Below are 22,248 nucleotides of genomic sequence, written 5' to 3' on the forward strand. Positions count from 1 at the left end.
TAGTTTTATTTTGGTAACCTTTTAAAAGTTACAATTTTACTTAAAAAATAGTGTTTTTCAATTTACTTTTAATTTATGTAATCTGTTTAACAAAGACTTGTTAAAGTAACATATATCAAGTTTTTAATCCAAGCTACAATAAGTGACAATTAGCACTTAAACAAACAAGTCTTGATAAACAGTCAGCTTACTCCTTTCTTTTTCGATTCTTATCTAAATGCTTAAATGTACGGTTAAACAAAATAGTAACTTTTGCAGGAAATCACCCTAACGTTTCCTTCTTAGGACATTTTATACATTAATGTTTATTTGCATAATGGTTTAACAAAGTTGAACAAAACTTTCAGCTTCAACTGTCCCAGTATCATTCGAAAATTGAACATTGACGAATGAACTGGATTTTTAATTCATAAAGTGTTAACTATAATTTGTTAGGTACTATGTAATAGTAATATTATATTTATTTAAATTGTTAAAATGGTGCCTCTTATGCAAAGTGACTTATTAATAAAGCTAATTTCCCCATATTTGTTAATTAAAAGATCAAACTATTGCTAATTCAAATATTGTAATAATTTATATAACAATGATGTAAAATGTTATTTATGTAATCATTCGAAAATTGGACATTAAATAATAAACTGAATTTTTAATTTATAAAGTGTTTTTATAAAGACTTAGTATTAACTCTGTTATTCCAGGGTTTCGTCATAAAGGACTTAAGAAAAGTCTGCCCATGTTTAATAATTAACAAAAAGAACAATTGTCTCGGGATCATAAAAATATCACTCGAAATTGTTTTAATGAGTAGAGTTTTACTAAAAACTTCCAAGCAATGGTTAAACCAAATTCTTGACGGATGAATATCTTTTCATTGACAAAGGCATTTCTTGTTATATTATATTCTTTAATGGTCTCTTTTTCACGCTGTTAATAACAACAGCCATGGTTGACAAAATCAGTGAAAAGTGTCTAAGATATAGAATGTAAATTTGTACAACTTGTAAAAAAAGAAGATCAAATATGACATCTTTAGAGAACTCTCCCTGTTGTTATTTCAATGATAACCCTATAAACAGTAGACATCCTAGGTACAACCATTCTAATGGGCACTAAAAGGAACTAAATAAATGAAATAAAGTGAGTTTTATGCCTTAATAATTGAAACAAAGTTGAGTTGTATGCCATAAAAGATACCTATATTCAACAAGAAAACTCTTGATAATATGCAAGAACAGAAGTACAATATGTTTTTTCTACTGATAAAAACATTCACCTTACTAATTTTACAATATAAATGGTTGTTTCAACTCAAAATGTATGAAAGCCTACCCTTCCCATTTTCATCTCTTCTTTGACTGTTTTCTGCTATAAGTGCAAAGCACAAGTTTTTCAAAGTTTTGCCCAATGTTTTTTTTTCTTTTTTTTTCTTTTCATAAAAATATTAGTTTACTGCATCAAATACTGAATACTTTAAAGTGATTTAAATGTAATGCCCCTTAGGCCCCCACCCAGAGTATTTTTGTTTCTTCTCTATATAAATATTCATGTAATCAATTACATTGCATGCTCAATATTTGTAATCGATATAGAACATTTATCCCACTTCTGTTCAAATTTGACATTCTTTTATTTCCATTTTTTAATTTGCAATTCAATATTTGTTCAAGAACTGTTTTATTCCGTTTTTTTTTAATTCAAAGTATGATATTTTTCAAAACCACTCAATACATAGACATTGGCAATTATCAAATCTTATCATTCTCATTAGCACCCTAAACATTTTTAATAATTTCAACTGACCAAAATATAGATTTTGAATCTTCTGTAACAATGAAAGAAGGTAAAGATTTGGCATAGTCTATTCCCTCCCGGTAATTCATTAATTGGTCCCTAGATGTATCAAAATAACATTTTAAAGAATTTTATCTGCAAAACAACTTTGCTATTACATTTCTCAACATATTTAATAAATTGAAGGAATGACTTGCTGCTAATTTTTACATCCAAAATAGTAAAGTTGATTCCGTTACCACTAGCACTACAAGACTCTGTTGTTATTGAACCGTCCTGTTGTGATGTCTGTAGCATAGATTCAAGAGTATCATCTTTCACAATAACATCATAGACTATAACTTTTACATTATGAGTATGCTTGGTACTTAATAATTTGTATAATGATTTATTTGTCAGAGTAACTTCATCAAGGTTCAACTGTAAACCATCAGTACATGGAAGTTCAAGGAAATTTTCACAAAGATCCATTGATGACAAATAGATATTTTGTAAATGACAGAGTTTTGGTAGAGTGGAACACAGAGCAATACATGCAGCAGAATCTAGATTTTCACATGACAGTTCCTTCAGTTTGGACTCTACAGATAGACAATTGAGTACTGCTGTAACAGTAGTACCAGGTAAACATTTCATAAAACATGTATTAAGAGAATTCAAAGAACCTGTAATGTTTATATTTTCAACATTTCCCGGTGATGCAGGTATATTAACATTTTTCTTCCTTAAGCTTTCATTCATCTGTTGCTGTGATGAAAGTAAATTTTCAAGTATAAGCTTTTCTGAGTGTTCCATCAGCTGTAGCAGTGATAAAGGTTTATTTCTCAGGGTAAGCTTCTGTAAGTTTTCATTTAGCTGTAGCTGTGCTAAAGGTACATCTTTTAGTGTTAACTGCTTTAACTGTTCATTCAGCTGTAGCTGCGATAAAGGTACATTTTCTAGTGCTGCATTCTGTAAGTGTTCATTCAGCTGTAGCTGTGATAAGGTGGGTACATTTTTTAGTATGAGCTGTTGTAAGTGTTCATTTAAGTGTAGCTGTGATAAAGGTACATTTTTTAGTGTTAACTGCTTTAACTGTTCATTCAGCTGTAGCTGCGATAAAGGTACATTTTCCAGTGTAAGCTGCTGTAAGTGTTCATTCAGCTGTAGCTGTGTTAATGGTACATTTTCTAGTGTTAGCTGCAGTAAATATTTATTCAGCTGTAGCTGCGATAATGGTACATTTTGTAGAGAAAAATACTCATTAATATTCATTGTACATAAAGAAAGCCTTGGAATATTCTCAATAATACTGAAATTCAAGAACATTCGCCTCAAACTTTTTTGCTTTTTGACAAACAACAGGAATTTCACTAACAAATCATCTGTTTCAGGTAAATGAGATGAAACATACAACGATTGAAGACGTTCTGTTTTTAACTCAGAAATATGTCTAACTATATCAGAAGAGAATGTAACTATATCAGAAGAGAATGTATCAGGAAAATATGCCCATTTATCAATCCGACTTAAACCAACATATAAGCTACAAAGACTTGACATTTTTTTAATTTCAAAATATCTCCATAAATGTTTACCACTTTCATAAATTCTTAAAGATTTCATGTTCGAAGCATTCTGTTGAACAAGGAATTTCAATGCATCAAAGTATTTATCGTCTTTAATTGTCTGATCAATGATGACATCTTCTAAATGTAGATTAAATGCTTCATTTCCATTGTTTCTACCCTCTATAGCACAGTTTACTTTCATTTCCTGAATTGCACCAATTCCAGAAGACAAAGAATGAGAAAACCCGTAAATATCTATATTCTCTAGTATTGTTTCATCATCATCTAAATTAAATGTAAACCACCTATGAAGCCGGTCAAACCAACCTGTGTAGAGGTTTCTGCTCACATCTCCCATACATCTATACTCTTGTATTGTTTTATCTTCATTTATTGTACCCTTTAATGATTGAAATACCCTACCTGATATACTTGGATTGACTCCGCACAGGAACATGAAAACTGTTCCCATTTCTAGAATTGTCTCAACTTTATTACATCTTTTAACTATCATACTCTCAAGCTTTGTGTCATACTCTTCCTGAATATACAATGCAGCAAAATATTCTTGCACAGTTTTATGTTGAAATGAGTAAGTATATTTCATACTCATTGATTTTACAGTAACTGGTTGTTTTGACAACAACCCAATTTTTAAACAGGTATCTACTATTTCACGAGCTAGAATATTGCTGTCCTCAACTGTGAGGTATTTTTTAGTAACTTTTTCATCAAACACAAGTGATGAAAATTTGTTATCAGAAAATAACATATTAAATGCCAATTTCCCTAGTCTTATCATCAGATCATAGTATGTCCCACAAGGTGATTCTTGGAAGTAACTTATTTGTGAAGATCTTGTGTTTTCTAATTTACTAAGATCAACTTTATCCTTAGCTCTTTTAAATAAAGCGTAGACCACATCACTATAAATCTCAAACCGTGAGTTTCCAATACTTTTTTCCATATTCCATAAATACACTAACTGTGCTAAAATGACTGGTGTTCCATAAAAATGGGAAACCTTTTTATCTTCTAGTACTTTAATAAATTCTTTACAGGCTTTGGAGATGTCTGAAAAATCTGTTCTCAAATGTTGTCTTTTCTTAAACATGGTCATTATGCTTAAAATGAGCTTTTCTTTGCAAAATTTCTGGACGTTTTCAATACATATATGCTGATCAATTTGTTCTGAATTGAGGGAAATTGAGCAAAATTTCCATGGCCTTGAAGTTGTAATGTATGTACAACTTGGCCGGAATGGCCTTTTAGGTATATCAGATACATTCCATTCATCAAGACCATCTAAAACAATCAGACATCTTTCTTCACACATCACTCTCTCAATTGTATATTTGTGTTCACTACCTACAGCAGTTAATATAGGATATTGTATCATAGAATCTACATTAATATTTTGATAATTCACTTCCCTGAGAAAAATAACAAAAACAAAATCAAATTTGTTCAACTGATTTACCTCTTCCTGGTCAAAATAGTGGTCATCTTCTTTTACAGGGTCATGTGCGTGACACCAGTTTAATGATAGCCATTTCACAAAGGATGTTTTACCAAGTCCAGGTTCTGCTGTCAAATATATATCACTGCAAGCTTTTGATTGTTTGTAAAATATCTCTTGTAGCGAATTCACAGGTTCTCCATCTGGTGTTTCCTCATGTTTCTGAAACATCTTAAGTTTATCTCTAACATAATTAGGAGTACCTTCTTTTTGTGTTTCCTTCATTTCTGTAGATTGTTTAGCCACTTTTTTCAATGTGTCTGTTTCCTTTGAATACAATGGATAAGGAGGAATATAGACATCTTTTAAAGAAGCATCAACTTCATCTAAACCAGGACAGATGTTTATTGTACTGCAAGTTTCTCTGTAGAATGCAATGAGATCAGACTGCAAATCTGGAAATCAATATATGAAAATAATTAGAACTGAAGTAGCTTGTTTTAAATTTTGTTATAGCATGACCCAATTCTTTGTTACACAGAAATATATTATCATGTGGTTAGAAAGGATTATACATAAGTTGTCATTTCAAACAGAGTAATTTACAACATTTTATAGCTGTGCTACATTGTAGTATCAATGTAAGAGATTTTTCACTGTCATTTCCCTATACAAGAAGAATCCAAGTGACCTGGGACAGGTAATTTTTAAAACCAGGGGTGTGTTTAATTATGTGTTTAAGAGGCCCACTAGGTATCAAATTTAAATATCTAAGCTGTAGGCATTGTAGTTCACACAGAAAGATTGTAATGTGTTTTCTTACAGTGAAAGTTCAGAAACCCAGACGCTGCGATTATCGGAACTCCCTAAATACCCAGATTTTACCTGAGCGGAAACCATTCTGACATTTAATGGGCCATGTGACCTTGACCTTTGAATAAGTGACCCAAAATCAATAGGGGTCATCTAATAGTTATGACCCATCGATATTAGAAATATGAAGACTTTGTGATAAATAGCTTTCAAGATACATGTAATAAGCAGAAACCATACTATCATTTAAGGACCCTGTGACCTTGACCTTTGACCTAGTGACCCCAAAATCAATAAAAGTCACTTACTAGTTATGACCAATCAGTGTGTGAAATATGGAGACTTTGTGAAGCATAGTTTTCAAGATAGAGGAAACAATTCTGTCATTTAAGTCCCCTGTGACCTTGACCTATGAACTAGTGACACCAAAATCAACAGGGGTTATCTACTAGTTATGAACAATCAATATGCGAAATACGAAGACTTTGTGATACACAGTAACCTGAAGATAGTGAGTGGTAAGCATTGAAACATTTATGGACCCTGTGTCCTTGACCTTTGACCTGGTGACCCCAAAATCTATAAGGGTCATCTACTGGTTATAGCCAATCAATATGCGAAAAATGAAGACTTTGTGATAAATAGTAACCAAGATAATAAGTTAAAAACATACTACCATTCAAGGCCCCTGAGAGCTTGACCTTTGACCTAGTGATCCTAAAATCAATAGGGGTCATCTTCCACTTACGACCAATCAGTATTTGAAATATAAAGACTGTGTGATAAAAAGTAACCAAGATAATGAGCAGAAACCATTCTGAAATATAAGGCCCCTGTGACCCTGACCTTTGACCATGTGACACGAAATTAATAGAGATCATTTACTAATTATTACCAAACAATATGTGAAATATGAAGACTTCTTGATGCGAAGTTTTCAAGATAATAAGCGGAAACCATTCCGACATTTAAAGCCCCTGTGACCTTGACATATAAACAAAAGGGGTCATCTTCTATTTATGACCAATCACTATGTGAAATATGAAGACTTTGTGACAAATAGTTTTTAAAATAATCAGCAGAAACCATGTGGTCTACCGACGGACAAATGAACAGACCGACAGATAGACCGACAGGGGGCATAATAATTACCCTGACTGATCAGATACCGGACGGAGTAGATGTGAATGACCTTGTCAATTAGTTTTTTCAACAAGAGGGCCATGATGGCCCTGAGGTCGCTCACCTGTATATAGGCCCCCAACCCCCATCCCCCCCAACGTTGCAGGGCCAATTTAACCCAAGGGCTTTTATTTGCACAAACTCGGTAGACACCCATAAGAAGATGTTTCATGCTAAACATCTAAGCTCTAGCTCATTGGGCTTTATTGAAAGAAGATTTTTTTTAAGTTTTTACTACATGTGTACACATATAGTTAAACACAATGACACCCCTGGGGCCGGGCCAGTTTTGACCCCAGGGCTTTTATTTGAACAAACTTTGTAGACACTTACTAGAAGATGTTTCATGCTTAATATCTAAACTCTAGCTATTTGGGTTTTTTCAAAGAAGATTTTTAAGTTTTTGCTATACACATATAAAGAAAATCAATGACCCCCAGGGCGGGGCCAATTTTGACCCCAGGTCTTTTATTTGAACAAACTGTGTAGACACTCACTAAAAGATGTTTCATGCTTAATATCTTAACTCTAGCTATTTGGGTTTTTTCAAAGAAGATTTAATAAGTTTTTGCTTTACACATATAAGGAAAATCAATGACCCCCGGGGCGGTGCCAATTTTGACCCCAGGGCTTTTATTTGAACAAACTTGGTAGACACCTATTAGAACATGTTTGATGCTAAATATCTTAGCCATAGCTCTTTGAGTTCTTTAAAAGAAGATTTTTTAAGTGTTTACATTATGCATATAGGGAAAATCAATGATCCCCCGGGGCGGAGCCAATTTTGACCCTAGGGCTTTTATTTGAACAAACTTGGTAGACACTTATTAGAACATGTTTCATGCTAAATATCTTAGCTTTAACTCTTTTGGTTCTTTAAAAGAAGATTTTTTAAGTTTTTACTATATGCATATAGGGAAAATCAATGACCCCCTGGGGTGGGGCCAATTTTGACCCCAGGGCTTTTATTTGAACAAACTTGGTAGACACCTATTAGAACATGTTTGATGCTCAATATCTTAGCCATAGCTCTTTGAGTTCTTTAAAAGAAGATTTTTAAAGTTTTTACTATATGCATATAGGGAAAATCAATGACCCCCCGGGCGGGGCCAATTTTGACCCCAGGGCTTTTATTTAAACAAAATTGGTAGATACCTATTAGAACATGTTTCATGCTAAAAATCTTAGCTCTAGCTCTTTTGGTTCTTTAAAAGAAGATTTTTTTAAGTTTTTACTATATGCATATAGGGAAAATCAATGACCCCCCGGGGCGGGGCCAATTTTGACCCCAGGGCTTTTATTTGAACAAACTTGGTAGACACTTATTAGAACATGTTTCATGCTAAATATCTTAGCTTTAACTCTTTTGGTTCTTTAAAAGAAGATTTTTTAAGTTTTTACTATATGTATATAGGGAAAATCAATGACCCCCCGGGGCGGGGCCAATTTTGACCCCAGGGCTTTTATTTGAACAAACTTGGTAGACACTCACTAGAAGATGTTTCATGCCAAATATCTAAGCTCTAGCTCTAATGGTTTTTTAAAAGAAGATATTTAAAGTTTTTTCTTTCGGTTGCCATGGCAACCAGAGTTCTGCATGGAATTAAATTCTTTGAACAATTTTTAAAGGTGACCACCAAAGGAACATTCCTGTGAAGTTTGGATGAAATTGGCTTAGTGGTTTATGAGGAGATGTCATTTAAAGTAAAAGTTTACGGACGGACGGACGGCCGGACGGACGGACGCCGGACGAAGAGCGATCACAAAAGCTCACCCTGTCACTTTGTGACAGGTGAGCTAAAAATGCTAACTGAGAGGTAATGGAAAAAATGATTGTCTGATTTGTTTATGTTGTCCCTTTTCACAGTTTGATTAATATTGTAAAGCATAGATGTTACCATTTTATATCAATGCCAAAATGCACAAGGAATTGGTAAGGTTAAATCAATATGTCAATAATAAAATAGAAAAATTTTATACTGCGTTGCTTTAATGTTTATTTTCTTTCGATTTTCTTTCTATTCCATCACCAAAAAAATTTGACAAGAGCTGTCTACAAGTGACAAAGATAAATAAATTAAAGACAGTGTAATATTGTTAATAAACAGGTTTCTTGTTCAAATAACATGTGATCTTAAACGTTTTCATTTTAAAATTTGTACGTTAAATCATTACCCAGTACCCAACATTTTATGTAAACATATGCAGATATGATCATACTTCATCGTTATGAGGTTACTGCTGTATGTTTTAAATCCAAAAAAGAATTGTATTTAGACGCAATAATGTGACGAAAATATGTAAAACATGTTATTTTCTATTTCATCCTTTCTTCATTTAGCAATATAGGAACATAATTATTATGATCTTAAAATGCAAATGTACAGGCATCCTGGTAATTCATTGGTCGGTACATAGGATCCTGAGGGGGACATTTAGAAAACCGGACTGCTGAGAAAACCGGATAAAACCCTCGGTCCGAAAGCCATCCTGTTTTCTCAATGGAAACAAAGTGACCCCAGGCACGTCTAAGGTGCCATTATAACTCTGAAGGACAAGATTTATATATATTTTGTAGAGGCCACAAGGCAAGGCAACACATGAAATAAATTGGCTAAATGTTTCGCAAAGTATATTAACAAAAGGAATCTTATGTTTGTATTTTTAGAGAAGATTTTTTAGGACATAATTTTACTTTATAATTCTGTGTTAACTAAATGAACTAGAACTATCGCTGAATGTGATTCATACCCCCACTATTGTTCTTGACAGAAGACGACTTGGAAAGGTGGTTAAGGAAATAACTTAAGTTGCACAAATACATAACAAGAAATTATCTCTGGTGAAAAAAAAGACTAATTGTACAGGTAATAGTATAAATATCTATTATCAAATCATGTTGGAAACAGTTACAAATAACCTTTCATTTTCCCAATATACTAAAGTCAATTTTTGACCTTCAAGTGTGGCCCTGACCTTAAGTTGGCACAAGGGTAAGATGGGTTCTGCACATCGCCCAATAGAGGTGATTAAAGTTTGAAGAAAAATCCTTCCATTAGTATAGAATTTATAGAGCGGACAAAACATATTGTCTGTAAATTTAAAGACTTAAGGGGCATAATTTTGTCAAAATGCAAAACAGAGTATGAAACTTGACCTGCATATCTTAATTGTGACACCTCATATATCTTTAAAGTTTCAAGCAAATACCTGTGCTTAGTTTCAGAAATATTCAAGCACATGTTAAAATTTAAGAACATTTTCTAAGTCAATTTTTGACCTTCAAGTGTGACCTTGCCCTTAAGCCTGCACAAAGGTGACATGGATTCTGCACATAACCTTGTTTAGGTGAACATTTGAGTAAAGTTTGAAGAAAATTCTTCCATTAGTATAGGATTTATAGAGCAGACACGACATATTATCTAATATGTGATTGTATGTAAATTTGAAGATAAAAAAGGGGCATAACTTTGTTAAAATAAAATACAGAGTTATGAAACTTGACCAGCATATCTTAATTGTGACACTTCATATATATTTTAAGTTTTAAGCAAATACCTTTCCTAGATTCAGAAATATTCAGATATATGTTAAAATTTAAGATCATTTTCTAAGTCAATTTTGACCTTCAAGTGTGACCTTGACATTAATCCGGCAAAAGGGCGACATGGGTTCTGCACATAATCTGGCTGAGGTGAACATTTGAGCCAAGTTTGAAGAAAATCCTTCAATTAGTGTCGGACTTACAGAGCAGACACAACATATTGTGTAATATTTTATTGTTTGATATGTAACCTTCAATTGTGACCTTTACCTTAAGCTGACACATGGGCAACATGGGTTCTGCACATCCCCTTGTTGAGGTGAACATTTGAGCCAAGTTTGAAGAAAATCCTTCAATTAGTGACAGGACTTACAGAGTGGACACGACATACTGTCTAATATTTGATTGTTTGATATTTGACCATCAATTGTGACCTTGACCTTGAGCTGACACATGGGCAACATGGGTTCTGCACATCCCCTTGTTGAGGTGAACATTTGAGCCAAGTTTGAAGAAAATGCTTCAATTACTGTAGGACTTACAGAGCGGACACGACATACTGTCTAATATTTGATTGTTTGATATTTGACCTTCAATTGTGACCTTGACCTTAAGCTGACACATGGGCAACATGGGTTTTGCACATCCCCTTGTTGAGGTAAACATTTGAGCCAAGTTTGAAGAAAATCTTTCAATTACTGTAGGACTTACAGAGCGGATACGACATACTGTGTAATATTTGATTTTGTGTTTGATATTTGACCTTCAATTGTGACCTTGACCTTGAGCTGACACATGGGCAACATGGGTTCTGCACATCCCCTTGCTGAGGTGAACATGTGGACCAAGTTTGAATAAAATCCTTTAAGTGGTATAGGAGTTATAGAGCGGACACGAAAATGGAGATGGACCGACCGACCGACGCGACAAAGCGAATCCATTATAGCCCCCCCCCCCCCCACATTTTGTGGTGGGGGTATAATTAAAGGGTGCAGCCATTTTTGACCCAAGAGACATGATTTTAAACTTTTCAACAAAACCATCTAATCAATTCTATATGCCAAATATTTAGTTCATGTTCGACTTGTACAGAAAAATGCTTAAAATATATTTTCTAGGCTTGAAATCATGTTTACTAGGTCTTTAAAGATGTGTAGGTCCCTGTGGTGGGGACATTTTTTATCTCAGGAGTATGATTTTAGAAAACATTTGTCGGTTAATGATACATGCCAAAGTTTTTTAAGCTTAAAATATTTTACAATGTAATTATTCGCTTGTATTTTTTCATATTTCAGTTTTAATTTTTAATGTAAAATTACGTGTAATAATTTAAGCTCCTGTGACCTACTTGTGCATCAGACTGCAACCATTCAAATAAGAGGACCACTAAAGGACCATTCTGATGACGTTTGGTCAAATCTACCATACGGTTACGAAAGGTTTGCTGTTAAAAGCAGTTTAGGATAATGATGAAAGACATCATGAAAGACGTACATCATGCCATAATAAATGCTCCCCTCTTTGAAATGTGTGCTCAGTTTGAGCTTCAAATTCGGCAGGTCATTAATTAACCTTTTCCCTTATATAAGCGTGTTTCGACGGCTTTTTGCCCCCCCCCCCACTTTTTTTTAAGGCCTCAAACAGTGAAAATATGTCCTATTTAGACCCCAAACACTGTTTTTCTTTTGAGAAATGTTGTTAAAAAAGTGACCATTTTTTCGGCGCCGTACGCCATCCAAATAATACATCAGGGGGGTGCCAGAAGGGGGATGTGCCCCCTTCTGTTTGGGGGGTTTGACCCCAGGTTGATCATAAGGTAACATGTAACCAACGCTGAAAAGCCTTTGACTCTATCTCAATCCCTTGAGAAGTGGCAGCACTTTAAAATAAATTTTGATGGAAAAAATTGAGGCAAAAAAGTGATTTTTGGCAATTTTGAGATGTCCCCTTGTTGCCATGGTAACAGGAAATTTAAGACTGAGCATGTCGTTACAAAGGCAATGGTCCAGTCAACATTTGTGCCAAGTTTGATTAGTATTGAAGCATTTTTCACAGTTTCATAGCAGTTTGAACTTGTAAGAGGAGGCTTTTCAGTGAAAATGGGCATTTTTCACAATATGCTCATGGGGGAAAGGGTTAACTAAAAAATAACAAATGTTACAAAACAACAATTTTTCACCAAAATTAGGTAAAAGACTACATGTTAACATGGAAAAACTAGATTTTGGGTGATTCCAAGGTTTTTCATCATTTTTTGTTAACCTTTTCCCTTATATAACGTGTTTCGACGGCTTCCCCCCCCCCTTTTTGTAAGGCCTCAAACAGTGAAAACATGTCCTATTTAGACCCCAAACACTGTTTTTCGTTTGAGAAATGTTGTTAAAAAAAGTGACCATTTTTTCGGCGCAGTCCCCCATCCAAATAATACATCAGGGTGTTGCCAGAAGGGGGATGTGCCCCCTTCTGTTTAGGGGGGCAGAGTCCCCCTCATCGCCAAGAAAATTTTGGACTTGTAAGAGGCTTAAAATGACCCCAGGTTGATCATAAGGTAACATGTAACCAACGCTGAAAAGCCTTGACTCTATCTCAATCCCTTGAGAAGTTGCAGCACTTTAAAATAAATTTTGATGGAAAAAATCGAGGCAAAAAAGTGATTTTTGGCAATTTTGAGATGGTCCCTTGTTGCCATGGTAACAGGAAATTTAAGACTGAGCATGTCGTTACAAAGGCAATGGTCCAGTCAACATTTGTGCCAAGTTTGATTAGTATTGAAGCATTTTTCACAGTTTCATAGCAGTTTGAACTTGTAAGAGGAGGCTTTTCAGTGAAAATGGGCATTTTTCACAATATGCTCATGTGGGAAAGGGTTAACTAAAAAATAACAAATGTTACAAAACAACAATTTTTCACCAAAATTAGGTAAAAGACCACATGCTAACATGGAAAAACTAGATTTTGGGTGATTCCAAGGTTTTTCATCATTTTTTGTTAACTAAAAAATAACAAATGTTACAAAACAAAAATTTTTCACCAAAATTAGGTAAAAGACCACATGTTAACATGGAAAAACTAGATTTTGGGTGATTCCAAGGTTTTTCATCATTTTTTGTTAACTAAAAAATAACAAATGTTACAAAACAACAATTTTTCACCAAAATTAGGTAAAAGACCACATGTTAACATGGAAAAACTAGATTTTGGGTGATTCCAAGGTTTTTCATCATTTTTTGTTAACCTTTTCCCTTATATAAGCGTGTTTCGACGGCTTTTTGCCCCCCCCCCTTTTTTTAAGGCCTCAAACAGTGAAAACATGTCCTATTTAGACCCCAAACACTGTTTTTCGTTTGAGAAATGTTGTTTAAACTAGAAATGTGTCCATAGGACACGGATGCCACGCCACTGTTCTGTCAATCTTATGACTCTAGGTCAAATATTTTTTGGACTACATGTGCCACAAGTTGAAAACTAAAAATCAACAAAGGGCCATATTATAAATTCTGTTAAATTTGGTCGCAGCAAAAATTCCTTCCTTTACTACCATCTACACATTAAGGTTGTTAATCCCTGGAAGTTTAAGCAAAATCTGCCATCCGGTTTAAGAGGAGTTGCATTCACAAAATTTCAACATAGTATATAATGAAAAAATCAAAAAAGGGCCATAATTCTGTTAAATTTGGTTGCAGCAAAAATTCCTTTCTTTATTGCCATCTACACATTAAGGTTGTTCATTCCTGGAAGTTTAAGCAAAATCTGCTATCCGGTTTAAGAGGAGTTGCATTAACAAAATTTCTACATAGTATATAGTGAAAAAATCAACAAAGGGCCATAATTCTGTAAAATTTGGTCGCAGCAAAAATTCCTTCCTTTACTACCATCTACACCTGAAGGTTGTTCATCCCTGTAAGTTTAAGCAAAATCTGCCATCCGGTTTAAGAGGAGTTGCGTTCACAAAATTTCTACATAGTATATAGTGAAAAAATCAACAAAGGGCCATAATTCTGTTAAATTTGGTCGCAGCAAAAAATCCTTCCTTTACTACCATCTACACATAAAGGTTGTTCATCCCTGTAAGTTTAAGCAAATTCTGCCATCCAGTTTAAGAGGAGTTGTGTTCACAAAATTTCTACATAGTATCTAGTGAAAAAATCAACAAAGGGCCATAATTCTGTTAAATTTGGTCGCAGCAAAAATTCCTTCCTTTACTACCATCTACACATTAAGGTTGTTCATCCCTGTAAGTTTAAGCAAAATCTGCCATCCGGTTTAAGAGGAGTTGTGTTCACAAGATTTCGGGACGTACGGACGGACGGACGGACGGACGGACGGACGTACAGCCAGGAGAGACATTGTGGAGTCTGATGTCCAAAACCACTGCGAGGTCTCCAAATGTTTGCACAAATGGTTGTTCTGGGGATGACATCAGGAAATCATATAAATGATACATTTTGGGGTTGGATGTCTTCCCAAGATCACTCTGGGGTTAAATATACAATAGAACCCCACTAATGAGACCAGACCGCTTGTTGGTCTTTTCTTTTAAAGATAATACTTTCCATTTAAATTCTGTATCACTATTAAATTATGGTAGCTCATAGTTGGAATGACAGAAACAGCATCAGTACAGCATAACAAGAGCTGTCGCTTGACTATTCTTAGTGCTTAATAGTAAAAGAGCCTTGATAATGTAAAATTTTCTAATTTAACAAAAGGGCCATTTTTTCTTAAAATCAATTTTACAGTTATAGGCCTTGGAGAGTCTTATTAGGCTCTCAAAGAAGTGTATAAAATTTCAACTTGTATTAAAGCAAAATATCAATGTAATATGAAAATATGAGGTGGTATACCAACTTTAATGTAAATTCGAAGTCGAAAAAGGGGCATTATTCTGATAAATGCTTGATAGAGTTACCTCCTCCTGTGATCACATTTGGGGCATAATGGTAAGCAAATGTGCAGTTTCAAAGCCAATAATCAACTTTATTTTCAGGTGGTATAAAAACTTAAACGTAAATTGAAAGGGACATAATCCTGTCTAAATGCTTGATAGATTTATCTCCTCCTGTGTACATGTTGGGAGTTATGATGTTGAACATGTGTGCAAAGTTTCAAAGACATATGTTAACAGACTTTGAAAATATTTGAGATGTTACAAAACATAAGTGGTTACGCCGACGCCGACTGGTATAGCTCTACTTACTCTTATGGAATACTCGGGCTAAAAACACCTGTTAAGAAGGTATCACTGTATTAACTGAAAGCAAAAGTTATGAACAAAACTTTCAAGAATAATAAACAGGTAAACTAAATTTAAATCAGAAAATATCATTATTAATTAACAAAGCCTTCTATTTTCTTGTTACAAATTGTTTATTTTTGTTACCATTTAAAAAAAAAGGAAAACCTTAACATGAAGAATATCTGACAATTATTATATCTTTCAATTAGCAACTGCAATAACTCGTTCATGATGTTGTTAGGACAAGGGTTAATAATTAAGTACAATACTGACTACAGCAGTTGACAGAAAATTAGTGTTGTCACGCATGGTTAAACAATTTAACAGGTATGGTCTAAATACATGCAAAATTATTGTTTGGAAAAAATAGTTGTATTAGGCAATAGCAGGTTGGTCTCAATTTTGGATAGAAAGACTCTAATAAGAAAAAAAATCTTTGAAAAATTGATCGTAATAGCAGACTGGTCATGCAAACGGGTGGTTTATGGTGGAGCTCTACTGTATATATTTTTTTATTTTCCTTTCTTCTTAATCAATTGAGATGTAAACTCAACAAGAATTTCAAGATAAAATATATTTTATTTTCAACATAAGTTATGCTTTCACATCAAAGATATTGATTAATTTTCATGAACATACATAATTCTAATATTAAACAAGTATGTCAAAGCGCAAAAAAAATACAGAGACAACTTCAGTAAAGTTAAATTTCTTTCAGGACATTCTATTTATACTAAGCATCATGGACTCTCATTGAGAACAAACTACAAACTTTAAAAAGTTAAAAGTCAATTTGTTTTTTAAACAAGAGCTGTCAAATGAGCAGCATGGATCTGGATTAGTAAAAAGCACGATTTACACATTTAACCTTGACCTTATGACCACAAATGACTGAAGGAGGTAGAAATCATCAATGTGCATCCATGCATGAAGTTTGGAGTTCCTGGTCATTTCATCACCAATTTTAAAACAGATGCAAGTGAACTTGACCTCTGGCATAATGACTTGAAATAGGTGTAGAAGGTTGAAATGATAAAATTACATTCAACAATGATGTTTGAAGTTACAAGTCATATGCACTTTCATTTTACAGGTTGCAAGAGGCTTTGACCTGAAACTTTAAGTGGCAGGAAGAAGTCAATGAGGTTCATCCATGTAGGAAGTTTGAAGTTACTGGGTAAATGCACGTTCATTTTATGACCAGTTGCATTTCTTAAAACAAGTCCAATTGACCTTTACCTTTGAACCTGAAAATGGTTCAGAGAGGTAGAGCTCATCAAGATGTAGTCCCTAGTTATATGCACTTTCAATATGGCCTGTAACATTTTAAAAAATATCAGGTACCAGTGACATTGTCCTTTGACATAAATAGATGAAGGTAAATTTCATGGAAGTATATCTATATTCTAATATTCAAGTCCCTGAATATATGCACTATCATTTTATGGCCAATTACATAACTACATACATACATATATGTATGGTCCATGTGACCTTTAACCTGAGAATCGGTGTGGCAGGCGGAACTCATCAAGGTATATGCATTATTATTTTACAGCCCATTGAATTTTTTTTAGTGACATTGACCTTTTGACCTGAAAATGGGTGTTAGAGGTAAACTCAAATATGAAGTTATTTTGTTATAGGTTAATTAATATTAAAATGATGCACCATAAACAAAAAACTAAAAAGGTTAACTAACACTGATGTCATGGTAATATCTGTCTTCAAAAAAGCAGAGAAAAAATATAAATGTAGGAAAAATTTGCAATGTACTTTCATTTTATCAATGATATAAAGAAACAAACTTTTGTGCATTTTTTATTACAATAATATCTAAAAAAAAATGTGTCAATATAACAGTTTTGAAATTAAGTTAATGCAAGATTTAACAAGACTTTCCCAGCTTGCTCCGTGAAATACAATGACAAAACGCAACAAAAAGGAAACAAAAAAAAGTAGGCAGATGTGACACTGATCCATCTAACATAATCAATCAATTAAATGAACAAGAGCTGTTGAGCAAAGTGACAAATGCCCCTGAAAAAATGTAAAGGTATTTTGATTCAATAGACTTAACTCTTTACTTAATGCATTGCCCAGCATCAGTCATCACAAAGGCACATAAACATAAGAGTGTGATATGCAACAATGACAAGCAATCATCTGTTATACCACTGGCAAAGCAGTTGTCCTTTAAAAAAAATCAATACATAAAATTGACAGTCACCTTGTAATCAAAATACATTTTCTACTGAATACTAACAAAATAAAGCCCAAGTTTATGGAAAATAATGTAATTATTTCAATATATTTCACAGTTAATTATTAACATATAGTTATGGAATGCACCAACACAAACAAATTTAAATTTGTTGCAGAAAGTAAATATTTGTTTAGAAGTGCTTCTTGCCAACTGTCTTTAAAACTGTTTTTAAACATTTAAACTATTAAGCACTACTGTTTCTTTTTACATTTGAAAACAGCTTATTTAACATTTTCAACTAAACAACAAAAACAAGAATAAATTCTGGGTAGGCAACCCTAGACTTTTTTTAATTTTTTGAAAAATGAACAAATAATCCAATTCAGACTAGCAAAAATGTCAGAGGAGACAGCTAGGCAAAAAATAACTTTTTGGGTTCACATTTTCAGCACTTTAACCTGAAAATCATAATGTTACTTGTTTCTTAATTTTATCATCATATTGCTTAGCTTTTTCTTAATGGTGTCTCTCTTTCGTTTGTGTATTTCTCCATTCTTTGATAAGCTTACTTTCATCATTTTTTCTATTCGTTTCTGTCCTGGTAGTTTAAGACATTTGAATTCCTCTTTAAAAAGCTCCTTCAACTCATTCTCCTCCATTAGACTCCACTTTTGTCTATTACAGGGCTTTTTTGGTTTTCTTTTACTAGGTTTATTGATTTCTTCATAATCATCATCTTCCTCCTCCTCATCCTCATCCATTATATCTGGGATATATTCTTCAGAAACGTTATTGTTAAACATAAGTGACCCTCTTTCAAGTTCTTTAGACAACCCACTATCAAGCTCTAAAGAAGATTCATCATCCGCTCCATTTACGCCTTCTTCAGACTCTACATCTTGGAGAACGTCTGAAAATATGTTCCATATATAACTTAATTATTTCAAACATGGTGTTTTCCATCATCTTATATGTTGAAACAGTAAAACTCATTATATACAATTGCAAGGTTTTTATTTAAAGAATGTTAAGAAAGGAGCTAAAAACAAATGAATTTTAATGACAATATGTATTCATTCTGTATTTACTTATAATGTATGGAGTTTACAATGCAAAATATATACTCTGTGTGTACTCAAAAAAAAATTCATTTTACATATACTAATAGAGTGTGTAGAAAATATCAATATTTCCAAATATCAGATTTGAGTAGAATACATCTTTAAATAAATTCACCAATGGTTTATTTCAATTAAAGGTCAAGGTCATATAAGAATTATTCAATATACAGGTTTTGTCACAAATATTCTTTTGTTCAAGTATAAATCAAATCCATAAATTCATATTTGCCTAAAAATGCTATATTTTTCAGTTTTTCAAAAAAAACTTTTCTTTTGTTGCCCTGCCCTACTTTTTCAAAACAGATCTTATAAGCTATAAATGTATGTAGTCTTTTGCTTTCTTTCCTAATCTGCAACTAGTAAAGTTATAGAGAATTTGCTTTTTGAGTGGTTGTCAATATACTAGTTTGTTAACATTTTTTCCATATTTATGGTTTATTACTTCACTTCAAGCACTTCTCTCTTCAGGTGATAAGTTAATAACATTCTTTATATCTAACAGTATAAATTTCCCACTTTTTAAAGAAAAATATTTCTATTAATTTCTGAGGAAAAATGTGCCTATAAATAAATACATCACCAATTGTAGCAAAATTAATAAATTTGACCTTAAGTGTAAAGGTCATTTTAGGTGAAGGTAAAGTTCAATTAAATTTTCTATAGCGTCTTTTCTCAAGGATTGTTCGCACAAATAATATGACAATGCATTCATTAATTACAAAGTTATTGTTAAAGTTAAAGTTTGCTCTAGTAAAGATCTAGTCCTTAAGGTTATAAAACAGAATAAACAGATATATTATAAAACAGAACTATGGTACAGACTACTGATGAATACTTCATCATTACAAATTGCATTCATATTGTCAAAATGTATATATATTACGGTACGAGTGTTTGTCACAATTTTTTTGCAAAAATCAAAAAGTGAGTTTTTTGCATGCGGAAATATTTGGGAAAATATGCTTTCTTAAATTTAATACTGCTTTTGTAACATCATCAATTAAGCAGGTACATGTTAAGAATATGCCCTTATTGTTATCATTCTATTCAGTAATTTTATACCTTTATTTTTCATATAATTGTTTGGAATATTCATTGTAAGTTTAATAAATAACTTGATCACACATTTCTTTGTCATATTTTTAAACATTCTTTTGTTACATGAATAATCTATTGTATTATTAACACATATAAATATTGTTTCATTAAAAATATGTGAATTGATGAGACCAAACTTAAACAAGCAATTAACAAATCTCAGTACCTGAACAGTCAAACTTATTCAATAGATTTCCAGATTAAGTTGAAGCAGAATATTATCAAAACTAAACAGTATGAAATACATGTAAGATGCTGCATGAAAACCCGTTTTCAAAAATGATAGAAGCAAGTTTGCCAAAAAAAGAAATAATTTTTGTGCGATCAAATATTTGCGAAAAATTCCAATTTGCTAAAACTGCAAAATTTCCAAGCCTTGAAATTAATCATTTATATGACAATCAATACATAGTTTTCAAGCTGTTTCAAAACCTAATTACCATTTAGTTGAATATCTTCAAGCTTTTTTCCTCTGTACTTAGAAACTAGACCCATGTCTTGGATGAGAAGAATCTTGGCAACATCCACCCTCTCGATTACGTCAGAGGTTTGTCGATAGTGCACTCTGTGGACATTCATTGTGTGACCAAGATGGTCTATAACCCATTGACGTTCAGCTTCTGTTGTGTTTAATGCCTGCATATGGAAAAAACGCTATCAATAAGTCTATTGAAATGAAAAGAATGGAGAAATTGCATTGCTTTATGAATAGAAACATGACAACTGACCAAATTTAACTGTCAAATTTATGAATGCAGAATGTAAATCACTTAGTAAAACAACAAAAGAAATAAAGTGGGACAAATCACTAAATGTTATGAAGTGTTGCCCCTATTAATTAGTCAAGATAACAAATCAATATTTATAAACCTGAAAAGTTCTCAATAATTTTTAGATATCAGCCCAATAATAAATTCCCATATCAGCTTAGCTAATACTGTTAGTCAAAATGTATAATGTAGAGACATCATATAAAGCAAATGATCTACCTGCAACATTGTCGCCATATATTTTCTCATGTTCGATGTTCTTAAAAGATTAGGTTTTATCAGACCTGCTGCTGACGAACTGGCTACTTCTTTAATGGAATCGTATGCTCTGAACACTCCAGCACCTGACAAAATTTAAACATAACTTCAACCAATGAAACTGCACAATACTTTTGTTTTACCAGTACTGTATAAGTGGAAATTTTCATGCATCAATCACAACTTAAGAAGCTGTGCATGTTGGACTTCTTGCATGTGGTTATGTTTACAAATCTCACTTTCTTTTCTTAAACAACCTCCTAAAAAATCATATTAGTTAGATGATTATTGCCTTGATTTTACTATGCAATCTGTATTCCTGGTTTGCTAAGTGACACAATGGTAAATATTCAAATTGTCAAATTTACTGACCATTTATCTATATCCCTTAACTGTCCCTTAAAACTATCAGCTAATTTGTTTGTTTTTTTGTTGAAGCCTTTAATAAATCTTGGCTTCACCAATACACTTCTTTGTGTTATAGATGTTATCCGAAACTCAGCAAGTTTATCCTAGTACAAACAAATTTCAATGTTATAACTTGATGGACGACTACCTTTCACAATAGGTAAGGCAACCTATTGCACTTATTTTTAAAGCTGAAACTTTAATTTGTATCCCTTGATGAGCTAAGGGAAAAAACCCATGATATTCTTAATACTGAAGAAAGTCAACTTGTAAAATAGAAAAACCATATCCATGAAAATTGTAAAGAAGATGAACTTAAATACTCCAGAAAAAAATCATTACCATTATTTGCAAAAACATATGGGTTGTCTTTCAGTATTCCTGCCTTCTTTCTAACATCTTGGTTGGTAAGAAAGTCCAAAGCTCCTTTAACATCACTCGGTAAAATGACAGGAACACCTCGTCCAGTCTATAAATATACACATACTACTGTTACAGTCATATCAATACTGCAAGATATGTAAGGATAATATTACAGATACGAGTTTCCGCATTTCTGAAAGAGCCCTTCAAGTAACGGAGTTCACAAGTGTCTGTAACTCTTGAACTCTGTACATTAAATTGTCCTTAAAATTTGAAAACATGTGTCCTTTAAGGCAAATAACTGACTAGCTTAACTAAACTTAATAAAATAACTTAATAAAAATCTCTATCTAGTCAACTTCCTGGAACCAACCAGTACATTGGAAACAGGGCTTTGACTAACATGGAGTTCAAGGTTGTATGGAAGATTCCTTAAACCATTTGCC

At 33.0% G+C, this 22,248-nt stretch overlaps 1 protein-coding gene across 5 annotated transcripts in view; it reads right to left on the bottom strand.

The window, feature by feature from the left end:
- Positions 1-14,237: 14,237 nt before the first annotated feature.
- The window catches only part of LOC132722776 (uncharacterized), a 34,989-nt gene continuing 26,978 nt past the window's right edge, over positions 14,238-22,248 (bottom strand). For 4 of the 5 annotated variants that reach the window (XM_060707339.1, XM_060707337.1, XM_060707338.1 and 1 more), the window contains 4 exons: positions 21,782-21,908; positions 20,993-21,117; positions 20,444-20,639; positions 14,238-18,694 (listed from right to left, as the gene is read on the bottom strand). In XM_060707339.1, the coding sequence (XP_060563322.1) occupies positions 18,258-18,694; positions 20,444-20,639; positions 20,993-21,117; positions 21,782-21,908 (885 nt within the window). In that variant the 3' untranslated portion in view covers positions 14,238-18,257. The remainder of the gene's footprint in view (positions 18,695-20,443; positions 20,640-20,992; positions 21,118-21,781; positions 21,909-22,248) is intronic. The other variant, XM_060707341.1, reaches the window with a different exon arrangement.

This window comes from Ruditapes philippinarum, unplaced genomic scaffold, assembly GCF_026571515.1.
Source record: "Ruditapes philippinarum isolate M1 unplaced genomic scaffold, ASM2657151v2 ctg12116_1_1_1_1, whole genome shotgun sequence".
In the NCBI taxonomy this organism is placed as follows: domain Eukaryota; kingdom Metazoa; phylum Mollusca; class Bivalvia; order Venerida; family Veneridae; genus Ruditapes; species Ruditapes philippinarum.